At 38.9% G+C, this 26,879-nt stretch overlaps 1 protein-coding gene across 3 annotated transcripts in view; it reads right to left on the bottom strand.

Annotated features, from left to right (window-relative positions):
* Window positions 1-26,879, bottom strand: part of enox2 (ecto-NOX disulfide-thiol exchanger 2) — a 181,050-nt gene that overhangs the window by 49,184 nt on the left and 104,987 nt on the right. For all 3 annotated transcript variants that reach the window (XM_063494455.1, XM_063494456.1, XM_063494457.1), the window contains one exon: window positions 10,961-11,092. In XM_063494455.1, the coding sequence (XP_063350525.1) occupies window positions 10,961-11,092 (132 nt within the window). The remainder of the gene's footprint in view (window positions 1-10,960; window positions 11,093-26,879) is intronic.

The raw sequence follows: 26,879 nt of genomic DNA, 5'->3' as shown, positions 1-26,879 counted from the left end.
GTATAGCTAAAGTTTTAAATAATAAAGAGTGTCTGTGTACAAGTAATGACTTTGATCCAAAAGCTCAAAACACTTCCAAGCAGTCAGATTCCAACAGTTTTCTTTTGCTCCTGGATGTGTACGCCAATGAGACTGGATGTCCTTAATATGGTCATCTCAGGCACACAGCTCAGTCTGCCAGCAGAAGTGCTTTATCCACTTGCAACCATGTAAACCCTTCTGTTTGAGAGGAGAGGAAATGGCGAGGTGCTAAAATGGCTTGTTTCAGACAGTGGATGAACTGAGAGGCTACACAAAGGCCCACTAAGAGAGAGGAGGGGGAAAAGATTTTAAAATGTGAACCATACAAAGCTACTAGAGCCCAAAAATAAAACACGAGGGTGGAAATTAGCAAAAACAGGCAGGCTTTAAAATTGCTGTCGGAAAACACAGGAAAATGTCCTGTGTTTGAGGTTACTTGGGTCATTTGTCTGTCATCTGTTGTTTTCCTAAGTCATCCTAGTGGGGGAGAGGAAAACAAAAACAAACAAAAAAAACAAACCACAGGCTAATATATGTGGCATTTAAGAAAATCAATACAAATTTAAAATCAATCTGAAATTATATTCACAGCTGGCTGTGTCAAGGTGAAAGAGGTTAATAAAGACCTGTTCCCTCTAAGTACTAAGCTCCATTATGATAATCATAAAAAGACAAGCAACCAAATATCTCCATCGCCATCACCCTTCACGCCTTTAACACAAAAACCACAGTAATGGCTGCCAAAACTTGTAATGAGAGACAAATTAAGGAGAAGGAAGACATTTAAAGGATCTTAGAAACTGAAGAATTAAAACCAACACTAAATTAAAGACAAATGAAGAGAAAAAATTAATCTAGGCCATTGTGATTCTCAACCATTGTGATTTGCAGTTATATATAAAAAAAAAAGGATGTATAAGAAACGCTGGATGTGTGCTGCAGAATTGCTACAAAAACAAGTGATAAAAAAGTATACACTGTCTAAGTCATGTGGATTAAGGCATGCACAAACAATTGTTGTTCCCAGAAACATCTTCACAACGATGTCAATTTGGCTTTAATAAATGAAGCTTGGGAAGCCTGTGGGTGTAGATCTTAAAAACCAATAACAGAACGATACTTAATTGCAAATTTACAAATAACTGAGGGGCAGCACATGCAAAATAATGAGGACATGATTGGGCACAGTTATAAGAGGCTATTACTTACGTTTAATTCAGTCAACCAGTTAACCAAAAGGAACACTAATTTAGAGGCAAGCCCAGATAACAAGAGTTAAATTTGTGATTCAACAATAGCACAATTGGACAAGGATGAGATGAAATGATTAGTCAGTTACTCAATCAATCCACCAACAGAATAAAAGGAGACCATTCTGAACTAATCAATACACATTGTTGAGTTGCAAGAAACAAAATATTTGAACCGTTTTAACAAAACAAGAAATTTAAAGAGACCGTCTTGGGCGCTGAGACACTGGATTTGTAATGTTAACATTAAAAATGGCTGTTTATTTGGCAGCAGACTAGCTGGACCTACTACCATCTAATATTCAAAATGTATAATCTTTAAGGTAAAAATGGCATTGACTGATATTCAGTGCAACTTTTCTTGTTTTTAGAAAACATTAACATTCCTGTATAAATGATGCATATTAAACAGTTTGGTGGAGATACATGTCACACTAGCAAAAATACTGTGAACTCATTGAGAGAGCTGAAGGAGAGGTCTCTTTGACTCGGTAGAAACCCCACAGAGAGATTTAGAGAGCACAAGGGTCCTCTTGTGTAAGAAAAACAAAAGATACCTGGGGCTGGGTCCACCCACACATAGCCGCACATCTGTCTGATTGTGTTTACTACGCTTGTCTTTCAGCTTTAGTCTCTATTTTCTCCCAGTGTGGAAAACTGAAATTCACAAACATCTTCCTGTAACACCTCTTTCTTGTACAGTCACATGCATGAGTGCACACGCACACGCAACGTTGGCCTCTGAGGTTATTCTACTCTCATTCATTTTCCTTCTACCTCTTGTTCTTCTTGATGTTCTTTTGATGTTAAACAATCTAGTTCCTGAAGGTTTGTTCAAAGTAATTACATTCTGAGCTGCCCGTCAATCAAGACGCGCAGATTTGATTGTGTGAAGCTCCTGGCTATTAATGTCATCCTCCTCTTCCCTCCCCCTTTCTCCTCTCTGATTTCCAGGGTAAATGTCCCTTCTAGCAGAGTCAGCGGTGGGTGGTGGTGGGGGGGCATAGGCAGCTGCCGTGAGGCAGTGCTGGATAATATTCTTTAATGAGGCGAGCTACCCATGCCACCTGGAACCTTACCAGAGGCTGCCTCACTCAATTTCTACCAAAAGTCACCCCCTTTACATTTTCATATGAACATCTCAGACTTAATTTCTTTTACTACAACATTTCTTGTGAGCTGCAAGCTGCAGGATAGAGAGAAACTATCTACTTGCTGTTCATAAAAGTTATTTCATCTCTCTATTAGATTACATCCAAATAGGAATCAGCTCTCTTATGCTGCCCTCCAAAGTCCATTGTCTTCATCTGACGCTTGTATACTCAAATCTCCATAAGAAATCCAGCTTTTAACAATATATAGCCTACAACAGGCAAACGCATTTGAAGTAGATTGGTGAGAACGGTCAGAAAAGTCCTATTTCAGCAGCTCTATAAGTACTGTTCTATTTTTTTCCACATGTATTGTATAGTCGAGGTAGGGGAAGGCTTTGCCTCTCCGCTCTGTCCGCCTACGTGCAGCCAAAAACCTCTGGCATCGTACCACTGCTGCTTCTGAGCAGTCAGCAGAAAGGGACACAGCTTTCAGTCCAAGGATTGGAAAACGCTTACGGCAAAGGAATGACTGTCATGTAATGTATTTCCTGATGTTAATCCAGGTGAGCTAATGCGTGAGAACGAGAGAGCCCAGATTCATATCGTATCATATGAGGAGTGCTTTTTAAATGAGTAATGAGGCATGACACTAACTTTTTATATATTCCACAGTGTGTACAGTGGTGCAGGGGTTTGTGGCAGCTGTGGGGAAGGAAAGAGGATGAGTGGGAAGCGACAGACAAAGGAACGTTTGTTTATTCAGGGAACACTTGTCTGTCCCTGGAGTCTGCTTATATATTCTCCCGAGTGTTTGAGCTTGTGTGTGTATTCATGCAAATATATGTGCATCTAAATTAATTCTGACAAACTTGCAAATACGTGTGTGTGAAAAGTCGAATGCTTTCCTTATGGTGAAATGTGTGCGGCCAAGCCAGCATCTGCTGTTAGTCCTACAAATTTTTCTTTTGTCCAAAGAGCAGATTTGTCTCCAAATGTGAGAAACTAAATTAGTTAATCAAAGCCATCATTTGTGTGAAAACAGACATCTACTATAACAATTATTACGGAAGTCTTTTACTCGTCTAAAATGTGGTGCGAGTATTGAGCCGGTCAAAAGTTACTGGTTAAGCAAAACAGATTTAACCTTATAGCCAATAACTGGCCATTTGTATTGACTTAATAAGAGTTAAAAATGTTACTTGCTATAGTCACTAACAGTGTATTCATATTATTGGAAAGAAATTAACTGCAATGGTTATTTCTTTGTAACTGGGACTTGATGGGCAAAGCCATATTAATTTTGACCACTGTTTGATCTGAAAGATTATTTATATATAGCATATTTGTAGATCTGAATCCATCAACAATATTCTGAGACCAAGAATAAAAAGAACAACAATTTTACACATATGTGTGTTTATATTTTTTGTAATGTGGCATCAGGGACCAGCTGTTGGTTGGTGCACATATTGGTTGAATTAGCCAAAATAATAGTTAATTCATATCAAAAAAAATAAAATAAAATAAAAAATGCATACTACGGGCTGCTATCAACACATTCAAATACTCAAATCTCTAAAATACAATGCTCAACTTTAGAGCATCTATTATCTGTTCCACACTCCATTATAAAAGACCATGAGATAAAGTCTGTGAAATATAGTGATCCATTACTGGCATTATTAGAAGTGCGAGACACTGAGCGACAAGTAATAATTATAGAATTTCTCTCAAAACAGAGCCTAATAACTGTGTAAACAAAAATGAAGGAGACTCCTTTGATTTTCTGTATCAGAAACAAACAAAGATTAGGAACTTGCGCAGGCTTCAAATCAGACCAACTGCTCTGCAGAATGGCGGTTACAATATATAGTGTACTGTCTTAAATAACTAAAACCATCTTGGGAGGTCTGTATGTAGTGAGAAATGTACAGGAGTAACTCTATAGCCATAAATCTGGTTCTGCTTATAGTCTGGATGTGTGAGACTAAAGGGAATACTTACGAAGGGAGGGGAAATACAAGGTGAAGCCCCTAGGAGGAGGACATGCTGAGGATATCTGTGTCAGATCTCAAAAATCTTGAAACCAGATGTTCTAGTTACTGTTTGCAACATTTGTTCCATTATCACAGTTTTCACTGTTTTAGCTTTGTGAATGTTAACGATATCAACTTATCCATGAGCATTCAACTCAGACAATTGCACCATGTAATGTAACCAGTTGTATTATTGAATAATAATATTATAAGAACAAAAATAGCCAGATTAACAACTTGAGCTTTTTTGTTTTTGACTACAACCTCCCCCTCTAAAATTCCCATGGTACTTTCAAACACTGGATCACTCACCATAATGTTGGGGGAAGACTGACTGTCAAATTCCATTACCTCTGAGTCTGAGTCTTCTGAATTCCTGACAAATAAAAAGTTTCACCTTACTATTTGAACTGCTGGTATTCTACATACTAGATCACACTGCACACAGTCAGCAGAATAGCACAACTTCACTAAAAGTGACAATGTTAGAGTTCAGGACCATACACTCCAATCAATATTTCCTACAGAGATACAATAGACCCCACCTTCCCTGTCACACGTGGGTCAGATTCTTTACATTCAATTGTCCTGAAGTCTGGCCTTCCGATCAATAGAGTTTGCCATTTGTACTGGATGTGTGTTTCCTCCCCTGCTGAGATGCAATTTGCCCTGCTGCCTCTTCTCCTCAGATGATTTGTGTTATTTGCTTCCAGGACTGTTGTACTTCTCTGCTGAGCTGTGTGGAAAAGCTAGGCCTTGTCAACAACCTCCTGTACTAGTAGGCTCCAAGCTATCATGTTCATTTACCCTTTACACTAAAACCTACCACACCTAGCTGGTACCTTGGGGCTTCAATGTGGCTGTAATGTGAATAACTACTTCTTTGGCTTATTTTATTAGACCTACTGAACTAATATTAGCACAATGGCATAAGTTCAACAACATCTGCTGCATATATGCATGCGTCTGGTTTTCTAGTCTCTGTTTTTTTTCTGTTCTCTGCTCCTTTTTGGGGGGTGGGTGAGAGTTTTCTTAAATATCTCAAGCTGGGTCAGACACTGCTGCTGATGCTGGTCTGCACAATTCAATGTAATTTACATAAGCCAGAATAACACTCCTTCCATCAATGCAGCAGGCTGTAGTTTGACATTTCCTAAACTAGGCTACTTATGGTGCACTGTTAGTTCATCAGGCAAGGCGCTGAACTCGTCAACTAGTGTTTCTTTTCAAAGTTCCTTTCAAGTACTACTTTGTGCACATTTAAAGATGGTAATCAGTTACTACAACTCAATTCCTGAAGAAAAAGGAAAAAATCAAAGTTCAGCATGCTGATTTTACAGAGGGCAGTTTTGAGTGTAATTTTTCTTTTTTAAACCCTATACTTGGATGAGAAGACATCCACAAAAACCCTTTTAAACAGGAAATCAAAGAGTATGAAACCCCTGAAAAGCAAGCGGATCCCTCCTGTAGGACATGCATAAATGCAACAGATATATTCATTTATTCAGAATTGACAGAAGCAGCAACAGTATGGGGACACTGAATTACAACAGTAGGTAAATACAGTGCAAACAAAAGGAAAAAAATCAATCACAAAAGCCTTCAAGCAACTTCTAGGAACCATCCAGCACCAGTTGGAAGCAGACCACAAAAATCCTCTGCAGCATAAAGATCATAAATCATACAGTATGTACAACCTCAAACCTATTGCCTGAGTCCAAACTCTCTCTCTGTGTAACACAAACACATATCACAAAACTTTCTAATATACATAACCATTGCCCAGTCCATCTACAGAAATAAAACTGTCATCATTGTAGATGTGCACTAGACTTTGAGAGGCTGCAGAGAGTTGAAGGCTATGCCCACAGAAGTCTGTTTATCCAGCTGTCTGTCTGGATAAACCCACTTGGCTGGAGGCAGGGAAAGACTCTACAGTGTAGAAATACATTCTGGGCTCACAGTGGATGAAACAGAGGCAGACTTTAATGTCTCGGGAAAGTGGTCTGGCACAGGCAGTCCCTTTTAATGAATGAACCTAGAACTGACATAAAAGTCTCACATAACTCTACATGCAGGAAACATATGACAAAGTGTACTCGTGCAGAAATGCCGTCAAAAATCAAAGACAGACAAAAAGACCGAGAGAGTGTTCTCCCCATTGGTTAGAGGTGAAAATAAAAGGAGAAAAAAGATGATGTACAGTCATGATGGGGAATCAATAACTAATCCACCTGGATTTCTTCAAAGGCAAAGGTGCCCTGGCAACAAATGCTGCATGACAGCATAAGACTTTGATGAGTGTGTGTGCCTCCTGCTTCGTGTTCAGAGATTTCATAAGAGTTCATAATGAAACGGAAGAATCTAAATTTACCAAAAGAAACCTCTACGACAGAACTGAACAGTTTATGAAAGCTGAATGCACATATGTATAGTGGCTAACCTTGAGCTATTTTGTCCTACTAAGAGGTTGCACACAGCTAAAACAGGCAAACAAGATGGTTGTGCTCAAGTGGATCCACTTGCATGTTTTTTTTTATGCTTTTCAACAAGTTTGAAATTAGTGGAAAATGCACTGGAGGAAAATGTAAAATTCCTTCTGACTGGAGACAGATGATAAAACAATTTGCACATTTCAATATTTACATATAATTATTTTTGTGGTGTTTATCTGGTTGAGAAAGCATCAATTTTCATTTTTGTACAGCCTGCTGACAGAATACTATAAGAGTTAGTTGTCAGCTGTGTATTTTTTTTTTTTTTAATAGGGTTCGAGTCCAGATGTTCATTGCAGAGTAATTGAATAAAGTCTGAGTGTTTAAGAATTTACTGGGATGAATTCAGTTCATAAAGAGCAGATGAACAGCAGATCTTCTGATTTGGCTCAACCCATCACCCTTCTGAAATTTCTTCTGCCATCTAATGTTTCACTCTAATCTAGATTTAAATGCTTTGAAAACTGAAGTTAAACCCACCACATGGCATTTGCCTGATGAAAACTCTTCTTAAGGTCGTGTGGGTGTGAACAAACAACACTTGACCAACATCTTCACTCCCTTGCTGGTTTATTGCACCTCTTGGAGTGGAATAAATTACGCCTCCCTCTCTCAGCTCCATCAACCTCCATCAACATGATACTGCATGAATTCAGTCAACTAGCATTAAAGGTAATCACAAATGTCAACATGCAAGCTGTAATACAGCTAAAATAACTTCAATATTAAATGATGGAAAAATTCCTTTCTTGAAAGCGTTATTGTAAAAATCACACACGATTGATCAAACCATTGATCAATGTGCTAAATTACAAGCCTGGTAAAATATATCTAAGAACCGTACTTAAGTGTAATTAGCTACTTCCAGTTATACACTACCACCAATCTTTTATGATGCAGCTGAACTGAGGCATAAGTCTAATGAGACAGCAGAAAACATCTGTGTGGGTGTGTCGGCCTCGAAGCCATTCTTTCATACACACGCACAAACACGCACATACACACCGTTTTCCTTCTCACCACATCAAAAACAGGTTGTAAGATCGACCTGAGGCAAATTTGTCTGAGGGTCTGACTAAGTTTAAAAGCAGTTCAATTGACCTTTCTCACAGCAGACATTTTCCTTGGACACACAGGTGCGGCTAATAACACTAATTGCTGCATTCCATTTACATGTGCGAGTTTCACAGATCTCATATTGTGCACTCTGGATTACTGGTACGGCCATCATTAGTGTTTTAGTTGTGTCCGTGCCTTTTCTGCTATGAATTTAAATTACTGCTCTGAAAAGGTCTTCAACTGCTGCAAATAAAGTTCAAAGAGAGAATCTCTGTAGGGGGCCATCAGTCCGCTTCACACATACACTTCAGCTGCAATATAGACTCTTGAAAAGATGTGTTTATGTCCACCTTCCAGCATTGGTCTTCATCTCAAATCTGTGTTATTTATTCTGACTGAACCAGAGTCTGGTTTGTTTCCCCCTTTAACTGATTTGTTTGGGGAAGATCTTAAAACTGCATTCGTAGCTGGATGTTGAACAAAATGACCACCAAGACCCCAGAGGAACTCTGTCTGGTCCCGATTCAAGCTCGGTCTGACCCAACTGAAAGGTGTACTTTGCCAGTTTAGGCTGAAAAGCTACCAAAGGTGGGTATGTTTTGCAAAAAATACAAACCTTATACAGTCAGTCTTCCAGCAGCTAGCTGGAAAATGAATTAAGGGCTGACCTTCTCAGTAAGCAACTACATTGCTCTCTTGCCATTTGGTTGGACAGAACCGTCTTCAAGACCTCATTCCTGTGTTTACTTTCCTGATGCTGCCCCAGACACAGAAGGATCCAATAAGCAAAATGAATGTTTTTTTGGCTGACTCTGTAAACTGAAATCAAATCAAGGAAACAAGTATTTTTCATTCTTAGTCAGCAATATGGAACTTGTCTGGGATGGTCAGTCAGTGTTAAAACTTTCAAATAGGCAAAATCTGTCTGGTTTCCATCTTTATGACACTTTTTTGGTGTCACTTCTGACTTCTCTTATTCTTTATTGGAAAGACTTCTACTATATTTGAAATACGCAATGCCTGCGTCTGTGTGTGTTTCCCTTAATATTTCCCGAGGAGTGCATTTGGAAGACAGTTCGCCTCCAAGTGCATATACGTGCGCACGCACACACACAAACATGCACACACACACCAGCCTGGCATATTTCAAATATGAAAGTGCATTTCAGCTAAGAAGTGGGAAGTGATTTATAAAAGGCTTTAGGGAAAGGCTTTCTACTGAGAAGAGAGAAAAGACATGGCAGAATAACTCTTCAGAGATGGAGAGTGGGAGGGTGCTGCTGAACCTAATGTTATAGATAGCAAAGCAATCGGTAAGGCTGGATATTTTAGCGGTAGATCAGGACACAGTAGCTCAACCTGGCGCATACAAAATGCACTTTGAGGTTGTAAGAGTGTGGGATAAATGAGCAAATAAATGAAATTTCACCGTTCTAATCCCCAAAACGGAGTGGTTCCAAACAGTTGAAGCAGCTGCTTTTAAACCAATGACTGGTTTTTTTGTCATTGCTTGGTGCTGAGCGATAATGCAGCAGATATAATACAATACATGCCTTTAGTGTTGATACTGGTGTATTTCATTAAAAGAAAGGGAAAAACTATAAAAACATGCGTGTATGTTCTTGTTTGATAAGCTGATACAGGTGTTTTGTTTTGTATCCTAAGGACTAGTTCGGTAATAGTGTTTCATATGCATCCTTTAATGCATTTAATTAATGGAAAGCAGAGTGTACAGAAGGCTATCGGTGTCAGTGTGTACACAAATATATAGGCATATGTGAACCTGCATTTTTATCAGTACACTACAGCCACCTGAAAAGGCTGCAAGGAAACGTTAACTTGCTAAAGGTGGAAGACAAAGAATGACTGATTACAAGTAAACTCAGCATACATTTGTTTTTTTAACAGTTCTTTTATAACTTGCATGAAGCACAGAGTTTGAAAACAAAAAAAGCTCCTTTTAACTGATCCTAGTGGGACTGAGTCATATCAGCATCTGTCAGACAGACTTTGCTTGTGTGTATGCCATTTTGAAACAGATTACCAGCCTGCAATCCCATCTTGGTGACTCAGCTCATCCCGTTTAAAAAAAAAGAAAAGGAAAGAAAAAAAGAAAGAAAAAGCTTACTCTAAAATGACCAGTGTAGCCACACTGATGACAATCCACTTTGCTCCACAGCAGCAGTCAATCCACACTTGACAATGCAGTCAAAGAAAAAGAGCTACAAATCCACAAAGGCACCACTTCACACATGAAATGTCATCTTTTTCGTTCTTACAATGACATTAAAATGCTGTGCTTGAGATGCTTTGGAGGCAAACTCCAGGTAAAAACTTAGATTTGAATTTTTTTTTCTGAATGCACTGCTTTCATATAGCACTTTCCTTCCACTTAAAACACTGTTGCCGATTGGCACATACATGAATACATCAGTTTGACGATCCCACACACTTAAACACTGATGACACTTCCACATGTGGACTGAAGAAGCTGGAAATCTGACCAATGAACATCTGATTACAGGTTGACCCGTTCCATCTCCGAGCTACAGCCGCCTACACGCTGCCTTTTGTTCTCCAATTTGGTTTAATAATCTCATTATTTTTCCTGTCTTTAAAAGGAAAACAACCAGAAGGAAAATACTGTGGCCATGATGAATAAAATAATTATCAAGGGAATGGATTAACAACTAGAGCTACATTTCTGAAGCGAGCACTTCAACATAAATCACCATTTTAGATGAGAAGAAATCAGGTAATTATGCCAACAACGCAACTGCAATAAATGCAATAATTCAATTCAACAAAAACAAAACATACTTGGTGTTGGGTAACCAATATCTGGGAACTGCAGACAGCAAAATGATGTTTCCAGCATGTGTAAAATCAAACTCTGATGCAATTCAACTGTGTTATATGAGGACAACTCCTCCCATATTCATATTTCATGCTACAGAGTTACATTTTCAACACAAGATTGGTTCTTATATGGAGAAATCTGGTACCTGGCATGAGTGGCTGTCCAGTTATTCCCATGGGAGGCATCCCCAGGTTATTCATAGCTGTCGCCCAGGCGTTGGGGTCTGACATCGGCATTGTAATCGAGTTGGAGTCCATTGTCATGTTGCAGATGCCTTCTGCAAAAGGACAAACACACACAAAAAGGGATAGGGAAAAGCGTCAGTATCAGTCAAGTGACTTTTAAATCACCACGACAAAAGGGTAACGGCAGAAGAAGAGCCATGTTGTGGTGAAGACTGAGGTAAACGACTGTTTTTAAGTGTGCAGTGCTGTCGTGGCATGTCTAGTTGCCAAGTTGTTGCTTTAAGTCTGTGTTCTGTCTGAGGCGAGGAGAGGAGAGGCGAGGATACTGTGACCCTGCAGTCAGTCTGACCACAGTGATTTCAGCAGCACTGTCACAGAGAATCTATTTTTCCTCGTGTTGTCGTTTGTTCAGTTGGTGCACAGAGGTTCAACAGCCTGGCCTTTTGACACATTCTGCCTCTGTGAGTGTGCTGAAATGGCGCCAGATGCCTTAGAAAGGCACGAGAAGGAGGGGGGGGGGGGTGAGGAGGAGGAGGAGACTCATACATATCAACACAAAAATGTACACCAATGAGTTCTCCAATGAAAGATCAGAGCTTTCTTTTGCAACCACAGTAAGAAAATAATAAAGCATAAAACAAGATTATCAAGGCAAGGAGCATAAATCCTGATTCTATCACACATTTGCCAGGCAGTCTGCTACTAAACCTTGAAAAGCTGAAAAATCTCCAACTTAGAAGGACAAATATGCACATTTCATCTCAAACAGACAACTCCAGATCCATGGTTTTGCTTCCAAGTGTTGCATAATAAAGCAAGCATATTCTGGTCACCATAACAAAAAAAGTCAACATGAACACATAAACCAGGGACCTATTCTCTCCATCTGCAGTCTATCCAAGAGCCCTAAATGCTTCTGAATTCTATCCTCTGGTTGAACTTTTTCTTTCTGACAGACCTGTAAGTTGCTGTGACTGCAGCATGAATGCTCTTCTTTCCTGATGCCAAATCCAACAGTCCTAATAATGAGAAGAGCTGTACCCTGCACATACTTCACACCTCAGAAGGTCTGTGACAGAGCTGACTGTGGTGCTAACTCTCTGCTCTCCGTGCACGAATGTGTGTGTCTGACGAACAACAACTGCTATATTGGTATTCCTGGTGTTCAGACACAGCTGGGAATGTCTAATAATGCCGTTTGCCTCTTTGCTTTCCTCTCAGAGCTGCTAATTTCAGACCCGTCTGCTGTCGCTGCCATAGAGAGGCCTGATAAAACCCACATTGTGTGTGTCGCTGTGATAATGCTGCTGACGAGGACTACGGGCTTGTTAACTAACACAACCCTATTAACTGGGGACACTTTTGAGGCGTTAGAATAAAGGAAGAGAAGAGTGGCTATGAGCTCTGGTGAACATCTGTGCTACAGTTTACAGTACAGAAACCTACAGTGCTAACACAAACACACACCCAGGGCTGACAGGTGACAGCCTCAATTGAACCGAGTCCTCTTGCCTGGTTAAATAAAAACTAGCTTACAGCGGACAACATGGTCTTTTTCTGATCTTTTCCAATTGTAAAACCATACAGACGCAGACTGTTACAGACTCAGTGGTAGTCTTTTCTGAGTTTCCTGTGATGGGTGGGGCTTTGAACAAGAGGGGAGAACTGCAGGAGGGCTTTCATTTTTTTTCTAGATTTTTTTTTTTGCCCAACACTCTAAAAAGTACTTTTAAATCCTCACTAAAGGTCAGTGTACTTCTTGATCGTGGTGCTCACATTCAAACTATCATGCATTTGACTAGTTAGGTCAAAGAAGTTAAAGTATCAAGTGGCAGGTCAAGTAAATTCAGCTACAGTAGCCTGTTCCAGTCTTTTGCTGCCCATCCTGCATCGAACCACCCTGCTATCCACTGTCTCGGAGACATACACTCTGTCCTTCATAAATCAATTATATTTTTCTGACTTGCATCCCCTGTATGTCAATATTTAAAGGAATTTTAATTTTGTTATGACCCTAAGGACAGGCCTCGGCTCCCCCTAAAGCAATCATCCTACACCATCGCATCGATGTAAGTGATCTTCAGGGAGAAACGGCAAACAGCTGCTGAAGGATCAACACAGGGAGACACACATGTGTAAGCACACACCAAGAAACAGATAAACACAGTGCACAAGTTCACCTTGCCAGAAAAGAGGAAAGGGAGCCAGGGATAATGGAGCCAATAACAGAATCAATGTTGGTAAATATTTTCAACTGAAAACATGGATTAGAGCACTTTGCTTTGCAGCCAATTGTCTGCATGGAATAAAAAGTGCCTAAATAACTCCCAGAATTTAAGAGTATTCATCAAGGTCAAATGACTGGAGAGGGAAAACTTACAGCAACTTATATATAGTTTCAGCTCTTAGCTTAAGTAACATGTGTGCACCACACAAAGTTGAACATTTAATACATGTATCTAGGATGACACAAATGAAGATCCCTGTGCCTAATATACCGAGTCCAGTTACGAGTGTCTAGCTTCAAAGACAGCAAGGCCTATTCACAGCATGTCCCCATTACTGTCTTCCAAAGTAGTGACATCTTATCTGATTTGTTTATTAATCACTAAATTATTATCCAAAAGGTCCAAAATTCACAGCAACAGCTTGAACAACTTAGATGAAAATTGAGAAGGTCAAATTTCAAAAAAGCTATTTTCTTTTACTTTTACTGCATAAAAATGATTAACAATCGCTTTGTATTCTTACTGATTTGTTAAGTAGCAAAACTCTAAACGATGACTGCATGCTAACAGTAACAAATACTAATGGACATGCTGTGAAAAGACCAACATGTGTGCAACTCCACATCAGTATGACACATGTCTGTATTACGGATTTTGCCAGTGGCAATTAGAGCAATAGCGATTTTGATTCAGCCGGGGTCCACCCGTTCCAAGGCTTTCCTGACACTCTCTGCGGGCTGTGACCAGCTTTTAGCTTCGCTAAAAGGTCCCCCAGGAGGCAGATAGGAAATTAAGTCATTTAAAGGCCCATTGGCCGTAAGCCCCAACAGCAGGCACAGGGACGCTGGGGGCCATTTAGTCTAAAATGCACACGGTTTTAACAGCTAACTACAGGTTTATTACAGCCCCTAGAGAGTGAATTCAAGAGGGAGCATAAAAGATACGGAGCAGAGACAAAAAACAGAAAGAACAGGTCACTTAATAGATAGCTGTGATGCTGACGAGACAAAACAACGGAAGAGTGAAGTAGAAAATGGAACCGAACTTCAAAATTGCACTAAATAAAGCACAGAGGACTGATGATAGTCATTACCACAAAGTAGGAACAGCAAAAACCTACAATCATGTATTACATTATTCCATTGCTGAACACAAAGTGGTTGAGCTGACAGATAAGCACATTTAAAGTTCACTGCATGTCCTCCAACCAAATGAAAAACGAATACCCCAAATATTTGTGCCAGACTATGTTCTGACTTGTTAGTTTCGGGCAAAACACTGGAAGAGAAATCTGCCACTTTCCATCAAGAATCATGAGTACAGTAACATACTTTTACAAGGAAAGAAAAATGACTGACCTAGATGCCTTAAATCAGAAGACGCAATGTGCAGAACAACTGATACATCTTTAACCTAAACCTCTCCCGAAGTCTCCTGAGGTCTGTGTGTTTATCTGCAACTGTCTCTGAGTATGTGAGATAAATAATAAAAAAACTACTTCATACGTGAAAAATTCTTAGAGCCTAAAACCACGAAGATCAGACTTACGCAATAGTAGAAAATCTCATTTTGAGGACAATTTGTACGACTTTATCTTTGATAAATTATGAAAACCTTCTCAAAACGGATAAATCGGTTCATAAAGATCACTATTTTTTCAATTACTTGCGTGACTAACATACACAGGCACATATACGTACAGAGTGTGTGTGTTTAATAATGCATGACTGCTCTTCTTTCTGCGTCTTTGATCTGTTAATTATGATAAAACTAGTAGGGGTCTGGTGATTAGTGGTAGCAAAGGCAAAAATGCCCAGAGTGTTATACTGCACTGCGTCTCACTTAGGACCAAAAAAGAAGACAACAAAGTGAAGATGTAAAGATGACAGACGAGGCCTGAAGACAGTCTGGCCTCATGGGGGGGAAAAAAAAGGGTAAGAAACTCCCTGTGCTGTTTCACTTTCAATCACCTCAGTGTTTCTGATACATAAAATCATTAATGAGAGTGGAGTGCTGAGAGAGAATCTCAGATTTTCAGATCTGTTAGGTTAGTTTGACATTGTAATCATTTAGCACTGCTGGTGATGTCGAGACAGACATTTTTTGTGACTGCTTATCCAACTTTTCTTTCAGTATGTTGCACTTGTGTCCATGACTTTTCTCCAGACATTAGCTTTATTTGAAGACAAATAAGGGGAAATATTTTTTTTTAGATTTTACAGCAATACAAAAGCCAAACCATGTTAAATACAGAAGCTGTCTGTCAAACAGCTGACTACAAACTACAAGATTCAAGGTTCTGTACTGTGACGTAGGAAGAAATTTCATCACCCGGCAAATGTGAATAAGAGGCAACCTCAGGCATTTTTTATTGTACAGAGGGCTAAACAGGGCAGAGCCTTAAAATTTTAACCATAATGCAGTGCTGCTGAAAATAGGTGTTACAAAATACTCCCAGCAACTGACTGCAAATAAATTCATTGCAATTTGATGGCTGAGAGTGTATCTTTGTGTCCAACAGGTGACTGTGGGTTTAGTGAGGTGGTGGCAGCGGAGGTTGTCAAATCAAATTACGGACTCTAAAATTGGATTGGAAAAACTAACCCCAACACCAATTCTCAGCAGAGGTGAAATTCCAGCTCCACGAAAAAAATGCTAAGAGACCAATGCATATCTAATGACTAATGCATAATGTATATTATAGTCCAATCAAGCGCTCATGCTTATAAAGACTCCACTGCTTAATCAAAGTGCAGAAAATACTACTTTCTCTACAGAATTTTTAAATAAAAAAGGCATTTCCTTATAAAAATGTGTCCATTTTTAACCGATAAAGGAAAACGGGTTGGTTGTTCATTACAAACCACATGAAACTGTCGCCACAAAGCAAAGCAAAAACAGTCAAACTGCAACACTCTTATGTACTGATGCTGTATAGATTTTTCCTTTTAGTAAACTGCTTCTTTTATATAATATCTGTAAGACTACGAAGTGTTGATCACGCGCTGACCCATAATAACGTAAGAATCACAGTTCAATATTTTCATTCTAGCTATGAATTACATTACTGTTATTGTACCATTCAGAGCACACTAGTGAGAGCAAAGACTCAACAAAAGCTGCTATTGTTGCTAATATGTTTGTAATAAAAATGATAAAACCCATGCTTTAATTCGCTCATCCCAACAAGTCATCCACGCTGAGAGTAACTGGATAATACTGCTGACATAATAAACCAACAAATTACTGCTGCTCTCTCATGACTCCAACAAGCTTTGCTCAGCAAGTACAGCTAAATGCCTAATTTCAATTCCCCAAATGAGTTTCATCGCTGGATTTGAAATGGCTCAATGCTGCTGTTGTGTCTTTTAAGAAAATATTGCATGATTAGACTGCGCTATGAAGCAAAGATGCCACACTAGCGCACATCGGGGGGGTTGAAGAGCCATAAACCCACAATATGACAAGTGGCAATGACTGAGAAACAGAAACAGACGCGGTGATGCACAGTGGACATCAGCATTTATCTCACTAAAACAGGTCTTTCTGAAGACTTCAGTGATAGGCATATTACTTATAGTAAACAACTTCAATGTCTACCTCCTTATCTGGAGCTATTTTTATACAAATAGAGCAGAGGCCCTTGTGTTTGTGTCAATGTTGTCAAGGAGGAACATCCATTCCTGGACAGGAGCATGGCTCTTCCCCTCCTTATCAGGTTGAGAGAGGTGACAGACAAGAACAGATTACTCCGACATCTCGGGGTGGGGTAAGAGGGATGGGAGATAAAAAGCATGAAAGAGAGAAAAAGAGAGATCACAAACAGAGTTGAAACCTGACCACATCAATATTATCAAGGCATTCTCAATAATGCGATGGGGACTGGGACTGGGGACTATCGGATGCTTGCAAAGTATCGTATGTCTCTAAAGCTGGCGCTTGGTAAGGAAATCAATGAGGACTCTCTTCCACACTTTCTTTGGAGGTTCCTGAAATTTATAATTTACTGGTTTGCATTGTTGGATGAAATTGTGAAAAAGCTCCAAACTCACAATGCAGTTTCCTGCAGTGTTTTCCCACATACACATGTGATTCTGAACATTTTGATTGGTCAAAATATGAAGTTTTATGCTGAGATGATACCGGTGGATGCATCTGTACACCACCAAGCAAAACAAGGTTCAACTTAAAGAGCTGCACAATCAATTCTGTTGCAGAAACTTTGCTACATCGACTTCAGCCCTGGTAAGCAACAGCAGGCAAATGATTTAGTTGTTGCTTCCTCCCAATGCTTTTGGGATCTGCCTCTTCTCCCATACAATCCCCTTGACTGCTAGCTCCTTAATTACTGCAACATAAAACAATATCTGCTGTCCAATAAATATCAGACTTCTGAGGAGTCTGAAATAATCAGAAACCATAATGCTGGCAAACATTTACAAACAGCTGCAGAACAATTCCATATCAAAGTTACCCAGGTCTGCTGCTGTAATGGCCCACTTGTCCAGTTCTTACTGAAACTAACATTTTCCTATGTATTGACTAATGACAACTCTATAAAGGAAAAATTAAAAGCACTAGACAAAAAGTTTGGGCCAGTTATACATTTTAGCTGGGAAGGGTGCTGACCCCGTGAAGCAGCCCTGGATTGGGGTAGAAAGTGGATGAACGGATGGATTTATGGATGGCTGGGAATAAATACAACAATCAAGTTTTTCCCCTTCCTCCTCTGCCATATACCACTCAGAAGAAGTTATTCTTTGGCAAAACATCAAATGCATTGTGTTACTTTGGAAGTTAACACACAATCGATTATTCAGAATCTCTTTAATCATCACAACTGAAAACATCCTTAGCTAAAATTTTGCTGGAAGCAGAAGAAGTGCTGCAGGCCTGACAGGATGCAGGAGTAAACTGATCGTAGGACTGACTTTAATGATGAAACAAAAACAGCTGCTACTAATCTGTAGGAATGATGAGCTCTGAAAGACAGGAAGTCACTTTAATGAACATATCTATAGAGAAAGCTGATATCGTTCTGTCCACACTGACAACAGTGAGGATTTGCCCAATTACAGAGAAGCAGATTATTTTCCTGTATTTCTGTCACACCTGGGACAAAAAACACGAGACAGCTGGGAAATCTGTGAGACTAACATTAGGAATGGAAGTAGGGCTGTGTCTTCTTTTTCATTTCTTGGCCTATTAATTTGAACATGCAAAATGAATCACTGACGCGATATATAATGTAAAACTATTGCCAGCTTATTAATTTAAACATGAACAATGAACCAGTGAAGCACTACATTAAACTGCATAAAGGCTGACGCATGGCATAAGCAATGTTTGTGAGGTGCATTTCATTCCAGATACCTATCTGGCATTTAGACGGCACCCGTTAAAAAACACCAAGTCCTAGATCTCATTACTGAGCGGAAGAAATGGGTTCTCATTTTAATGTGCAAATGATGTACAGCGCCTATTCCAGTGTCCTGGAGGGGGTATGAGCGACAGTGGTAGAGACTATGAATCTGGAATATTTTAAGCTGGCCGAGCTGTCACGTCATTAAATACTGATTTGCGAGTAGGTAATCTAATGGTACAGATGTGAAGAAACGCAGTAATACAAGAACATCAATCTCAAGGAGCGAGATGTAATAGGCAATTTGCTCATTTCAAGTTGTGCAAAAGAAAAATGTGAAAATGGTATTAAATCCTCTGGGATCTGTGCCACCAATTTATGTGCTACACAAAGTTAAGTGCTTAAATAACAAACTACTTGAACCAGATGAACTATGCTTCACCCTACATGCATTTTCTCTACGCACAATGAGGGTTCATTACAACACCTTTTTACTTTTGTTCTCATATTTCCACAAATAGCGGGCAGGGCATATAATTATTTCCTCTTTTTAATTTAAGCATATATGCAGTTTTACATGGAATGAAGCCTTGACATGATGGGTTTGCATTTGCCCAGTTAAAGTTATCATGTTGTGCAGTTAAGACTGTTGCAAGTGGTGTTTCACTCCTGGCAGAGATCAGTGTGAGCTTCTCTGTACAATTCTCTGTTTTAATAAAGAAACAGAGCACTACTTTGAGCTCACACTCGTGAATCAGCCATGGTGTCTAATGATGAACTCACGGTGTCACAGTGCCAGATTTCGATATCTAGGACACCACCTTATACTTGATGCCATTTTTGATAGGACCTGTGGAATGACAAAAAAAATTAAGAGGTATTATTTATTCATTCTTTTTAACAATTAGAACAATCAAACAATAACATCAGTGCATAAACGGTGGCACTATTTTTAAGTCATCTGATGCTGAGCAAAAAAAGAAATACACTCATAACTGTAAGGCATCTACAGCATTATTATTATTAGCAACATTTTAAGATTCTCTTTGGCAGTGCATAACAACAAGAAAGGACAGTGTTTTAGGCTGTTTGAGGCAGTGCTGCTCTTATGACTTGGCACTACAGTTCCTTGCTGAGCAATCAGAGTTGATATGGTACACACTGTACACATCTATTTTCACATCTGGGACTTTAAGAGAAACACTTTTTGGACACAAATAATTATGTTATCCTGTTAAATTATGATAATGGCCTATTTATAAGCTTAGACAAATCACCGCTTACTTGCCTCCAAGCTATACAAAATGCTGCTGCTGCCCAACTATCAACACCTCTTAAGCTCACATTAGTTCTACTTTATATTCTTCACACTAGCACCCAGTAGATTTTAGGGTTTACTTTACAATTCCTGTAGTTAAATACAGAGTACCACAGGGACAAGTTCCAAATTATTTGTCTCAGCTTCCTATTAAACACACTCCTGCCTGCAGCCGTGGATCCCAGGCTCAGAACTTGTTGGTTGTTGGTTGTGACCGGGAGGCGGGAGGGGCAGTTTTTCAGTCTGTGGCACAGAGTTTACTCTAACTTTGGTTAGCCGACTCTGTGGAGCAGTTCGCTGCTTTCATATTTAAGGAGGTCTTTCTTGAGATACTTCTTGAGTCACTGTTTTCAGTCTTCTTCCCTTTAGTGTATTTTATGGGGTTTTGTATTCCTGATAACTTTTTTTAGCTTTCCATTTTATTTCTAATATTCTTAATTTGTTATTACTTTGATTGTACATCACTTTGTAACAATATATCCCTTCAAAGTGCTTTACAAATAATCTTTACTTACTGATTAATGTTACAGATGGGCAGGACTGCCTCCAACATTAGTATTATTGTTTTATTAATTAGCCACAGCCGCTAGCTGCTACCTTTATGATAACTAAACAGATGGCTAATGTAACATTCTGTATGTCTGGCATAAACGAGTATTTGTCCCCTTGCTCAATATACGCCGGAATGCAAAGTAAGAACCACTAAATCCAAGCAACATGTTTTGCATGTCACCAGACTCCACAGATTTCCTTTGAAAGCGACAGAAAGGGTCCAGGCAGTTTAGAGTTCTTGGAGTAGCTGGGAAACAGGATGTTGTTCCGGTTGACCACACTCAGTGACACTGTGGCTGGTCTGTTTTTCTTTTGTTTTTGTTTTTCCTGAGAGTCTGTGTTTGGGTGTCCAGTGGCTTAAAAGCCAAACACTTCTGGTAAAAATCATCAGGGTGACAGAGATGAATGTGACATACTGTAAGGTACCAATGGGAGCAGTCACAGATCATGTACTCCTAAACAGTGCCTCTGGTCAGACCAGAAATGTGCCACCCTGACTCTGTAACAGCGCTCTCTCTTCTTTTTATTTATTCTTATTTAATTTTTTTTTAATCTTTGGTAAGTATGCACTGAAAATACCAATACTTTTAATCAGATTTTAGATCAGCTTTTTTTGACGTGATGATAGCTGGGACAGGCTTCGATGACCTAAGTGAATAAGCGGTAAAGAAAACAGATGAATGAATGTAATAGTTTTTAATTGTTACCAATGTTTGCTTGCCTGATTACAATGGGAAAATAAGTGAGACCTTTTGTGAGACGTAATTGGGGGGAAAGTCCTGGAGCGTTTTCATGACAGCTTAGTACAAAGCGTACGTGTCGTTATATATTAAAAATGAAATTCAAGCGGTGTTTAACTTTCCTGTGACCTAATCTACTTCTACTTCACATTACTGTGCTCAAGCAGAAATGTCAATGCATTTAATTTATATATTATTATGGACATTGATGAAATAAGACACCCAGATTCACGTACATTTTAAATGAACTCTCTCATTCATTAATAATCTTGTCAAAATGTTACTTATGAGCAATTTGTATAACTTCGATCTCTCCTGCAGAGGCTGTATGTTCACCCGAAAACAATCACGTACATGGAGAAACAACAGTAACAGAAGTTTGTCAAAGATAAAAAAACAAGTTGAGCTTCATCTAAACTCAACATCAAAGGTAAGTCCATAAGGTAAGACAGCTGAAATAAAACACGACTTTAAACAAAAGCTGAATAGTGCAACAGAGCTTTAATTTATACCATAGAGAAAACATTAAACACTACAGCTTCTTACTGTCTCGCACTGGTTCACAGACAGACCAAGGGAGAACAGACCCATTAATGAGTTTTTCCTCTGCAGAGTAATGCACCCATTCCAGGAAAAATGGCCAGACAAGAAATTAGGAGCTTAGAATAGGTAGCTAAGCATCACTCTCATTACTATATCCTTAAAATGAGGAGTCAACATTTATGAATTTGTTTCTGATTTCATCTAGGTTCTAACAGGTCCTAAAGTCGGTTGATTGTAAAACAATGTAAAAGTATTCAACATGTAAGTTCTCTGAGAATACAGCTATTGTGATCTGCCACTATATAATTAAAATTAAGCTGAAATTGAATTCAACTTCTCAGTTAAAACTTCTGAAGTTTAAATTTTAAGTGTATGACTTAACATTAAATATTTGTAGAGATGGTCTCTGGTTCAGGAAAGGTAGGCCTTGGCTCTCCGCTCTTTATTTCAAATTAAAATGAAATCTGAACATTGCTAAGTCAACAATCTACTCTTGTAAAGGGAGGCTAACCCAGGCTAACCCTCTGACACTCCCAGCTCTCTCTGTTTGCCACGGCCAACTAACTGATGCAAAACAAACGTAGGTGGCGTTAAGACACAAGGAAAGCCACTAATCAGCATATGAAAATATTAATGTTAAAATGAAAACATGCAGACCAATTGTCAGAGTTTAAAAGTGTACAAAGGAAATGTTTCTAATGTCTTTCACATACTGCATATCTATTTTTTGAAATTCTACAACTTCAAGAAACACTAACGTTAATTAAAAAGAGAAAACGTCATCTTGGTGGTTCCTGAGTTGGCTTAGTCCCCTATAATATGTATGAAATTGTCTCTAATGACTAAACCATGATGCCAAATCAAAAGAAAGCGAAAACCAAGGATCAGTGAAAAATGCTGCCAACTGAGGATGGATCAGATGGCAACTTGGACAAGGGGGGAAGAAAAAAAATGGAAAGCCTCCAGTTTTAGGGGAAAAACAATGCATAAAATCCCAATTGTACTACAGCCTGTAGTTCAAAGCTGGTTACATCTGATGAGAAACTGAACAGCTGTGCAGTATAATTGATCCCACATGTGATGTCAAGCGCACAGTCTAAGGCAAAAAAACAAAAAACATCTCTCTGTGCTCAGTTATTGGAGGTTAGTGCTACTGCAGACAACAGGCAGTAGTAAGCCTGGCATTCCTGGATGTACTATGAAACCTATTGACGTGCAACTTGATAACCCTCTTGGTGATTAAATTAAAATTTTTAACCTCCTTCTGCTACTCACTGCACAAGAAGAGTAGTGGAAGATATTATTTTGAAAATTAAATTGTTAAAACAGTGCTACAATCAATACAATGGCCTCTATCATGGCCTTCTGAGACCCTCATTTCAGAATGCAAACACTTTCGCCTCTTTGTATTTGCCATTCAGTGCCCTTTAATACTCTTGTAAACATCATCTCAACACAGAAGAGGGTTAAAAAGAAAGAACATACTTGATACTGGTGTTTACTGCCCTTCAAATAAAGCTTTCCCCTCTCACTAACCCTGATTTATCTTTACTGCACAGACACACAATTAGCTATGGATCTTATTTATTGTTCTGAAACAGAAGCTTAAAGGTACCCCCACCCCTCCCTTCTTTAAGGTAAACTGTAGCATGACAGGAGAGGAAAACTTAAAACAAAGGTAGTGTCAAGAGAAATCTGCAGCCTTTTTTCCACCCTCAAGTTTCACAGGCAGAAATCTCAAGAGTGACCAAGTGTGAAGTTCAGAGGGCCTTATTAATCTCCTCTGTTCTGTCAGTGCTCATGTCTTTCATCATCCCAAGAGGATAAGCAGGAGAAAATGACACCCTAAGTAAAGATTTGTGTGAGTATTTATATAGAGCAAACATACAGTATATTATTAATAATAATATAGATGAAACATAAAAACCAAACCTATAAAACATGTCTTCTCACGGTAGTACAGTTTTAATAGGTGAATATTAAAACATAACACACTGTGATACATTAAGTGACTGCGGTGACCGCTATCTAAGCACCTCAAAGTTTCGGGACTGATACTTTCCAGTCAGCCTGTGCCCAATTTGAAGCCTTTAGTTTGTTGTTTAAAAAGTAGTCATTATACAGCCAAACCCTCGTTTAGTACAAGAGACATAAACTGAATGTAGTTATTGATGCCTGAAGGACAGCTTGACAACTCTGAGAAAGAAAAACAAGTTGAAGCGCTTCATATAATCCCTTTTCTTTCTTCTTTGAAGTTTAAACTGTCAGAACTAGAGACCAGGGTCTGAGAAAAAAAAACAAAAAAAAAGTTGTATGACTGTCATTCTTTGTTGTGGTAACAGTGCTTTAGGTCCCCATTGCTTGTTATGCCATTCTTGGAAAGAAAATGTGTTTGATGGTCATGGTTAATCAACAGCTGGAACAGTCCTGAAGCAAACTGTAAAACAATTACAAGCCTCTGACAGACAGTGTTTGTCTCCATCAGTTCAGCCTAAAGATAAAGTGAATGTCCACTGAGTTATCTTAAAGGAAGAGTCAGTTTTACATAGTTTAATTGGCATTTGTAAAATCTTTATAATTAGATAAAATCACTAAGAAAAAAATTGTTCAGGCACAATTATTTCATAACTTGTTGACAGCGAAGGCTTTAAACAACTCCAAGTTTTGTATGATCGATTTCATTCAAACCAAACCATGTGATAACCAGTCTACTTACATGAATTTAAATTTGATGGCAAGATTTGTTGGCAAAAAATTTGTTGTCAGTGGATACCATGGCAATTATAGCTCGCACTCAGTCACTTACTTAGTAGTGTAACTCAGGTGATTCCAAGTGTGACTATCATTGGCCACATGGATAGCTTGTTATTCTGGCTCATATCAAACGGCTCCATATAAAGAAACACCAATAGGAATAAAATGAAACCGATAGTCAATAGAGAGCTGTGTGTAAGGAGATATCAGAGAGGCAGAGAAGGGCATTGGGTATTCAACACTGTTCTTGTTAAATTTTTTGTTATATGTAAACGCTAAACTTTATTGAGTCACATTCGGTCTACACTGTTGACCTGAAATCTTCAATCAGAATGAGAAAAATTTGCCCTTTAAAAAAAAAAAAAAAAAAAAAAATGTTACCTTTACGAGAAAATATAAGAAAAAAAGTGCCTTATGAAACAATTTTTTATGTGTACATGGTCAACAATAAACGAAGCAAAAAAATATATAGTGTTTTCTCTGCTGTTGCTAGGTAGAATAGTAGGCAAAGAAAAAGGTGTGAAACAAATCTTTAAGATTGACAAATAACAATTTACTGTCAAGCTGAACTCCAGTGACACTGGAGACTCAATCCTGGTACCTGTGAGCAAAAGCATTTGTTTGAAACACCTACAAACAATGGCATTAGACAAACTCTGGGAGCTGTAGCAATTTTCACATGGAAACTCTGCCTGGCAAAGCCGCTTATGTATATAAAAACAGAAGCATAATTACTTCCTGAAGATCAATCAAAAAAAAATTATACGGACTGCAAGAAACGATGGCCCGCAGTTCAAGGAAGGCAGAAAGGAAGTAAAGTCAAAGAGGAGTGTAGAAACTTTAGTCAGAGTTTTGAAAGCATTAATTACTTGGATTTTGAGGCTAAGGACACAATAGTGCAAAAATGTCTTTATCAGCAGTTCCAGCTCATACCCATGAGACCTCAGGCTACTTCTGCCAGCAAAAACATCTGCTAAATCTATGAGTATGGCCTGAAACATGTCCAAATAGACCAAAATTTCTGCAGAAAGAAAGTGGCCCGGATTTAGCACAGTCAGCTGCACAAGAATGAGTAAAGACCTGGGATAAGGGGAAAAAATGTGAATCTTTGTGACATGACTATCCCAGGAACTTAAGTTTAGCGTTGTTAATGACAGCATGGACCTGTAAAGATTTGTGGTCCAGCAAATATGTCCATCTGTGTAGACATTTTTGTTCGGATAGCAAACAGAGAGTGGTTTTCACCCTCTGCAGACATGCTTCCTTGCAATCCTCCAAAATCCTAACTGTGCATCAGTGCACGTAGGTGACCTGTACACCTCCCAAATGCTGACCTGTTGACAGGTGGGCCAAATAGGGAAGTGAGTGACAACGGAATTCGCTTTAAACTGAAGAACCGGTGCATAAGATGTACCTTACATCAGATTACTTCCCTTATAAGTTCATTCTTTGGTAATAGTGATTGTATCAAGATCCCCACAAAGGTTCCAGTGTATATAAAACTAAGTGACCAGAGATTAAAAGCAAATAAAAGCTAGCTTCAGCTGCTCTATTGTTCCAAGGGGCTAGCACAGCAGCTAGCTCTGCATTTTTGATTTAGCAGAGTTTTACACCAGCCCAAATTGGATATTCATCTTCAGCTGGAACTGAACCAGAAACCTTTTGCTTTTTAAGTAAGTGTATAATCCACTACAATATGGAGCCCCCAAAATACTGCAACCTTTACTTAAGATATTTTCACAATTAAAAGGTATGATGAATAAGTTTTTTAGTTTATTTAATTGAAAAGAGAATATTGTACTCATAAATACACATTGATTAGTGTGTAATTCCATGTTCCAACAAAGTGATGTTCTCACAAACTGAGACCTAATTCATTGCAAATACACAGGAGCGGGCACTGGTTTGTGGAAGACCCAGTGTTGCCCTGTCATAATGAATAGGATTTTGCACTTGAAATGGGAGGGGTAAGCGGACAAGATTCAGGTGGCTTTAATCTACTGAAATCTAGTTGTGTTATTTATACACTGAACCATTAAACATTCTAAATTGTATTCTTAATTGTAATTCTGGAGTTCTGGTTTTCAATCATTTTTATGCAAAGAGGAGTTTTGATATCACAGTTCCACCAGATCTTTATGCCATACTTGGCTGGTTTAGCAGAGATGCATTCCCTGAAACTGCACCTGCTTCTGAAATCGACCAACTGTTCATCAGCACAGAGAAGTAGCAGGGAGATAGTAATTGGATAACTTGGCTACAAATACTGCCCTAATATCTCAGAAAGCAGCACGGTTGTCTGTGGCATGTAGTTCATTATCTCTTTGAATCTTGTTTTAGCTCTGTTATGTCTGCCATGGTCTACTTCAAAACATTACAACA

This window comes from Pelmatolapia mariae, linkage group LG2, assembly GCF_036321145.2.
Source record: "Pelmatolapia mariae isolate MD_Pm_ZW linkage group LG2, Pm_UMD_F_2, whole genome shotgun sequence".
In the NCBI taxonomy this organism is placed as follows: domain Eukaryota; kingdom Metazoa; phylum Chordata; class Actinopteri; order Cichliformes; family Cichlidae; genus Pelmatolapia; species Pelmatolapia mariae.
This window is presented reverse-complemented; position numbering and strand designations above follow the sequence as displayed.